Source organism: Chrysemys picta, chromosome 17 (assembly GCF_011386835.1).
Source record: "Chrysemys picta bellii isolate R12L10 chromosome 17, ASM1138683v2, whole genome shotgun sequence".
NCBI classification, from domain to species: domain Eukaryota; kingdom Metazoa; phylum Chordata; order Testudines; family Emydidae; genus Chrysemys; species Chrysemys picta.
The window spans coordinates 7,863,056-7,870,342 of record NC_088807.1 but is presented as its reverse complement, the minus strand read 5'-3'; the positions used below and the strand labels follow the sequence as shown (position 1 = coordinate 7,870,342).

The window sequence follows — 7,287 nt, the reverse complement described above, 5'->3', positions numbered from 1 at the left end:
GTTCCCCTGTTTAGTTGCAGCAAGTTCTCCTGTTTTGGAGGGAATTTGTTGCCTTGAGCCATTCTCCATCTTGGCAGTTGCAGGGGTTTAAATGGTCAACTTTTCCGTCTCATTTGATACTCATTTCTTTATCTCCATTCAAATGTTTGCTGAAGAAAGTGACTTGTCCCGTATTTAATACACATCAAAGCCAGAGGCTTCCCCCTTGTAGGGGGGAAAGGTGTCTCCCAGCTGTTCACAGGACAGTTGGCTGGACCCTTTTCTTTTCCTCAGGGGGCACAGGATTAGCGTTCCCTCTCTGACTGGCTCTTTCTGCCCAGGCAGTGCCCAGAGTGGCTGAGAATCCCCACGCTGCCGTATTAGCCCCTCACTTTCCCCTCACCATGTTCACCAGCAGTATCCCAAACCCCCATGACGCATGGTCTCTGTGAGGGGTTGCTTCCCCCAGTGCTGAGATGTATTCGCCTCTGGGGTGGGTTTCTGTTGGCCATTATGTGTAAGTCACAGGGCACCAAAATTTCTTAAAAATTTTGGCTCTTCCATGCCATCCGTTCTCCTGTTAAAGAAGCATCACCCAGGGCTACCTCCACCTGTGTGAATGGTTGGCATGGGCGGCTAATAAATGGATATACAGTTTTCAAATGTTGATATGAAACCACAGATTGTGCTTCTTTCCCCCTTTTCAAAAGTGTGGCAGCTTCAGGTTTTGAAGGGGAAATTGTTGCTGTGAATCCTTCTCAGAATATGGGGAGTGAGCAAGGGGGTTATACCGACTCTCCTAACAAATCGTGGCCAACCTTTGGGTTATGTCCTTTGATACATTAAGAAAGAAGGAACAGAATTCAAGAGTAAGACTCAGCTCCTAAGATCCTGGTTCACCACACGCAATTCCTTCCGCTAATATTCTGCTCTCATGATATGCCCCAGGCATGGGAGCCAGATCACCAGCTGGTGGAAATCAGCAATGCATCCTAGCCCTGAGAGTGCTGTGCATTCAGTGACTGACCCAAACCCTGCTGAAGTCAACAAGAATGGGCTTTGCATAAGGCCCATACAGCCAGGGCCGGCTCCAGGGTTTTGGCCGCCCCAAGCAGCCAAACAAAAAAACCAAAACAAAACAAAGCCGCGATCGTGATCTGCGGCGGCAATTTGGCGGGAGGTCCTTCGTTCCGAGCAGGAGTGAGGGACCGTCCGCCGAATTGCCGCCGAACAGCTGGACGTGCCGCCCTTCTCCGAAGTGGCCGCCCCAAGCACCTGCTTGGTAAGCTGGTGCACGGAGCCGGCCCTGCATACAGCAATGGTTTTCAACCTTTTTTCATTTGCGGATCCCTAACAAGTTTTAAATGGAGGTGCAGACCTCTTTGGAAATCTTAGACATAGTCTGCAGACCCCAGGGGTCCACGGACCACAGGTGAAAAACCACTACCCTAGAGAGATCACGGTATCAAAGGAGAGATCTGAATGTGGATTGACAGGAGTACATTACAACTGTTCCCATTACAATTACTTTGTTACGAGAAATGATAATTTGCTGGCATCTCATCCCTCCTGTAGTATCCTGTGATTGTAAGTGCATAGGAGCTGGAATCATGTCTTTATGTCTCATGGGCACCATTAAAGTAATAGAACTTATCATAAAAAAGAATAACTAAATTGAAAAATAAATATTGAAGAGCACATCATGTAACTGCTATTTATTTTCATAAACATGAGCTATTTCAAAATGCTATAAGCAGCAGCACTAAATGTACATCCTTGGAAGAAATTAAAACTGGAACTTTGCAGTTACCCAGTTCAATGCACCAAACATTAACAAATACATCAACTGGAAGAAACAGGCTAGGAAAAGGCATTTTTAGTAAATTTCTTTACAAAAGGTTTCTTAGTTCAAAAAAGTGATACAGTAATATCTACTCCCAACTTTCAGAACTCATTTTCATATGAAAATATAAGTATCAAATGTAGTTATGTCTCCACATCATACTAAAGTACGTACTGTACTAATTCTTACCCTGCCTGTATAACAGAGATTAACAATATATTTGTATACAAAAACATGCTCCTCAAACATTGAAGTATTACTGAACTTAGGTATGAACTTCCAGTTGAATACTGGTAGCAAGAGCCACCTCTCATAATCCAAGACATGTACCAAAGGCAAGTGTGTACATGGTGTTTACGGAAAATTCCCACAGAAGTACAAATGGTAACCCCTGAAGTTACATCTGGTAGAACATAAGCCCCATTCAAAATTAGGAATCAATGTTTTTAAACTCAACTAGGTGCCATCAGTAGCTCCAAAGCTCACAACTTTTAAAGAACATCTATAGTTCTTAAGAAGCAATATGAGGGCAGTGTCTCATTGTTTGGCAGCCTCCTTGCAAGAACATCCATGCGCTCTCTACCCGGATAATATAGTTCGTCAACTACTTCAAGGATTGGATCGAAAGTAAAACAACATTAACATCAAGAAACACAATTATTTTTTTTAAAGAATCAAAAATGAGCAAAGTGGCAGTGACTGTCCAGGTGAGGTAAAAAAAAGTTTAGCAAGTCTCCATGTGTTCTATTTCCATTAGCAACTGCTGTTGTCTGGCTTGCAATTTTTCCTTTTCTAGCAATAACTTGTGTTCCTCTGCCTGAAGGGAATGGATATAATCAGTGGCTTTATTCCAGATGAGTATTTTTGCGGCTTTCTCATTTTTAACCAGTTCAGGTACATGGTCCCTTAATGTGAGGAAACTAGACCGCAGATCCTTATTCTGCTGACGTTCCAGACAATTGAGGCATAGACGTTTGCTATCCTCTGACTCTGCATTTTGAGGACTTGAACTCTTAGACTCTGGTTGGATCACGGGTTTTGTGACATGGGGCACCTCATTTTTTAGCTTTTCCTGTGGCAGGGCATCTTCACTTTCAATGTATGGGGAAGGGGCGGTGTAGTAATAATGCTGGTGAATCGGGGTGCAATGCTTTAGAATAATAGTCATAACTGTCTTCTTGGAGGAAGAGTGCCTTTTCTCCACTGCCAGAACCTCAATGTCTTCCACGTCATCCTCTTCCTCATCTTTAGAAATACAAAATATAAGATAAAGTAAGTTGTTCTCGCCAAACAATATTCACACAGGACCTTGACATTTAAAAACTAGTAACCTACCAACCTCAGCCTAGATCAATCCACACAAGCGGTCCATTTCCTGGACACTACTGTGCTAATAAGCGATGGTCACATAAATACCACCCTATACCGGAAACCTACTGACCGCTACACTTACTTACACTTTTCAGATTAAACCGATATTGGAAAGTGTGGCAAACTGAGAGAGGGACCAAACCAAAATTCAAAATAACGTAGAGAGAATGAGAAATTCGACACTGGAGCAAATTTAGCGACCTATTGAACTGCTTACATGTATGGGCCCAGATATTGAAATGTATTAAGGTTCCTAACATCTACTGATTTCAGTGCGAGTTAGGAGCCTAAATAACTTTGAGGATCTTGACCATGTAATTACAGCACATACCTGGTCAGCAGCAGCTTATGTGGTGTGCCACAGTCACATGGATGTCATAATAGTGCTTGCATAATCTTAACTGGTTATCCTGGACATGACTGACTGAGAGCCCAGCTGCCTATCAGTACGGGAGCTCTTTGGAGGTCAGACTGGAGGAAGTATTAAACATGAATATATTTGTGAGTGAGCAGGAGGTAACCGACAGAGGTAAGGGTCAGCATTGTATTCTCGATATCCATTCTATAATCACAAACACATTTAGAAAGCATAGGCATACAGATAGATTAGCTGTAATGTTCTCCATTTATATGACCAGAACCTCAGCTGCTGTAAACCAGTGTCGCTCTGTTGACTTCCTTGTAGCTGTGTTGATTTACACCAGTTGAGGAGTTGGCCTACAGCCTCTGGACCTGGAAACTTTCCTGAGAATCTGAGTTTCAATTGAATGCTATGGGGGAGATCTTCCTTCTTTTCTCCCAGTTGTTTTATGTTTATTATGGGTCCTCATTTTGTGTCTTCTGCATCCATGGAGCCAACATCTAGCTGTGGAATCCATCAGAGATGGGGGAAATTAGAACAAAAAATGCAGAAGGACTTCTCCTCTAGCTGTCTAAATGAAGCTCTGCTAATATCTTAAATGCAGGATAAGAAAGCCTGGGGTCACATTTCTTAGCAATACTAGTACTCCTAATCCCACACTATCACTACTGTAGCTAGATGGGCAATGTAGGATAGTTATGATTCAGTTTGCATCTGGGTGTTAGAAGTGAAGGATGCAATTTGCATAAAGGATGGGCAATCACCTAACCTCAAGCAGTCTTTCCTGGGAAGGGGAAATCTTGTTAGTTCCTCCTTCATGCTTTGGAATGCTGTTACAATGGAGACAGATAAATATGGCATTTCAGAGTTCTTGTTAAATATTAAGTCTCCTGGAGAATTTCTGCCCACAGCTAAGAGATACATGGGAGATAAAATCCAGATTTTTTTAATATATCAGCTATTTCATAGTTTCATAGAGTTTAAGGCCAGAAGGGACCATTAGATCATCTAACCTGACTTCCTGTATTTCACAGGCCATTAAAATTTCACCTAGCAACCCTACACTGAACCCAAAAACTTGTGTCAAGGCTGGATCCCCACTTTGAACTTTAGGGTACAAATGTAGGGGCCTGCATGAAAACTTCTAAGCTTAACTACCAGCTTAGCTCTGGTTCTGCTGCCACCATTTCAATGGATTCCATTCCTGGGAAACCTTGAAAAACCTTCACCAATTCCCTGGTGAATACAGATTCAAACCCCTTGGATCTAAACCAAGGAGAAATTAACCATTCCCCTCCTTCCTCTCACCAACTCCTGGTGAATCAAGATCCAAACCCCTTGGATCTTAAAACAAGGAGAAATTAACCATTCCCCTGCTTCCTCTCACCAATTCCTGGTGAATCAAGATCCAAACCCCTTGGATCTTAAAACAAGAAGAAATTAACCATTCCCCTCCTTCCTCTCACCAACTCCTGGTGAATCAAGATCCAAACCCCTTGGATCTTAAAACAAGGAAAAATCAATCAGGTTCTTAAAAAGAAGACTTTTAATTAAAGAAAAAGGTAAAAATCATCTCTGTAAAATCAGTATGGAAATTAACCTTACAGGGTAATCAAACTTAAAGAGCTCAGAGGACTCCCCTCTACTCTCAGGTTCAAAGTACAGCAAACAAAGATAAACACTCTGGTAAAAGGTACATTTACAAGTTGAGAAAAACAAAGGAAAACTAACACGCCTTGCCTGGCTATTTCCTTACAAGTTTGAAATAGGAGAGACTTGTTTAAAAAGATGTGGAGAACCTGGATTGATGTCTGGTCCCTCTCAGTCCCGAGAACGAACACACTCCCAAACAAAGAACACAAACAACAGCCTTCCCCACCCAAGATTTGAAAGTATCTTGTCCCCTTATTGGTCCTTTAGGTCAGATGCCAGCCAGGTTACCTGAGCTTCTTAACCCTTTACAGGGAAAAGGATTTTGGAGTCTCTGGCCAGGAGGGGTTCTATAGTACTGTACACAGGACAGCTATTACCCTTCCCTTTATAGTTATGACAACTTGTCTTGGACTAAACCATTTCAGTCTTTAGGAGACTAAACTGTTGTGTGCCATAGGCAGAGAACAGGAGAGACTGCGATTCCACCAATGCCTGAGGCCCTTGCAATGGTAGAGAATTGAATATGTCAGATATACCCAGATGATCCGAGCAGGTGATCAGTGCCCCATCCTCCCACCCAAAGGTCCCTGCCAATCTGAGCAGGGGAAAATTCCTTCCCCCCCACAACTCTGGAGATCAGTTGGACCCTGAGAATGTGAGCAGGACATCTAAGGAAACAGATTCTCTGAACCATCTTGGAGCACTGGTCCACCTTACCAGGTGTCCCTTCTCCTGCTATGGTCAATCCCTGATGCTTCAGGTGAAGGTTGGAGGGAACCACCTGACCCCACTCACAGCGTACATCTAGTCAATGGTACATGGGCAGGAAAGTCCTTTATGACCTCTATAGGCAACCGAATGAACTCTGTTCCATGAGTCTTCTCTGCAAGTATTTAAATGACCATAAAATAAGATTAAAGGTGTTCTTCAAAACAGGGGGCCTAAAGTTAGGCTTCTAAATTCATACCGATGTCTAAAAAAGTGGCCTGATTTTCAAGAGATACTGAGCCCCAAAAAGTTCCCAGCATAGCCAATAGGTACATGTGGGTGCTCAGGATTTTTGAAAATGAGGCCCTGACTAAGCAAAACTCTTAAACATGTGCTTAACTTTAGGTCTCTTTGTTGGCTTAGAGTTAAGCATGTGATTAGGATGCTGACTCAGGGCATAGGTGCCTTAATATGGATTTAGGAGCTTAAGTTTAGGCACCCAGTTTTGAAAATTTTGACCATAAATTATTATTCTGTATGCGAGCAAAACTCTTGAATTGATAGTAAAGAGGGAAAGGAAGATTATTTTACGTGGGGATCTACTTGAAAGGAGCAAATTTTCTTCATTATGATTTCCCCGCAAACACATCGGGTAGTTCAGCAAATAAACCTGGTCATCAGGCGCAAGGAAGAGGATTTACATGATTCCCAGGTCTACTTCTCACAGTGTTTGGGCTCCTGCAGAATCTTTACTGGACAGTGAATTAAAGAGTCCGGCATCAATTTCTACTATCAGTGGTAACCAGCCGAATCCTTTTATTTAATTTCAGGTGTTTATAATGAGGTTGTTTCCCTCCTGGCAAATATGGATGACCAAAATAAGGGCAAAATTGCCCTCAGGATTGCCTTTATAGCTGAGACCAATCTGGCTAGCGTTGTGACAGTTCTGCTAGAGAAACTGCGACAGGATGAGGTAGGGCAATTTCATGAAATTACATCTGCTTTCCATGTGTCCAAACCAAATTCTACCTGACTTCATGGGGGTATAGGGGAATGCATGGGGGTAATTCAGTATAGAACTTGGCCTGGCGCACCATCAGTATAATCAGTATTCATCCTTCTGTTCTCAGGCATAAACTCAGAATGCAAAATGCTGTTATTACAGATCAGGATGATATAATGCTCTATAAAGAAAGCATTGTCCTTTTACACACAGTGGAGTACATGGGCTGGATATAGTAAAAGTACACTGTAGGACTTGCAGTAAGCTCTTCCAATAATACTTTGCCCTTCTTTAGCATCTTCATCCAAAAATCTTAAAGCACTTACCTAATACTAATGAATTAAGACTCACAGCACCCTTGTGAGAATG

The 7,287-nt window shown here is 42.5% G+C and overlaps 1 protein-coding gene across 1 annotated transcript; it reads right to left on the bottom strand.

Moving 5' to 3' along the window:
• Nucleotides 1-2,520: 2,520 nt before the first annotated feature.
• On the bottom strand, nucleotides 2,521-6,695 carry LOC103307043 (N-myc proto-oncogene protein-like). Its single transcript, XM_065571825.1, has 2 exons — nucleotides 6,641-6,695; nucleotides 2,521-3,067 (listed from the first exon to the last, which is right to left on the bottom strand). Exons 1-2 carry the CDS (start codon nucleotides 6,693-6,695, stop codon nucleotides 2,547-2,549), a joined length of 576 nt encoding a protein of 191 aa, XP_065427897.1. The 3' UTR covers nucleotides 2,521-2,546.
• Nucleotides 6,696-7,287: the final 592 nt, after the last annotated feature.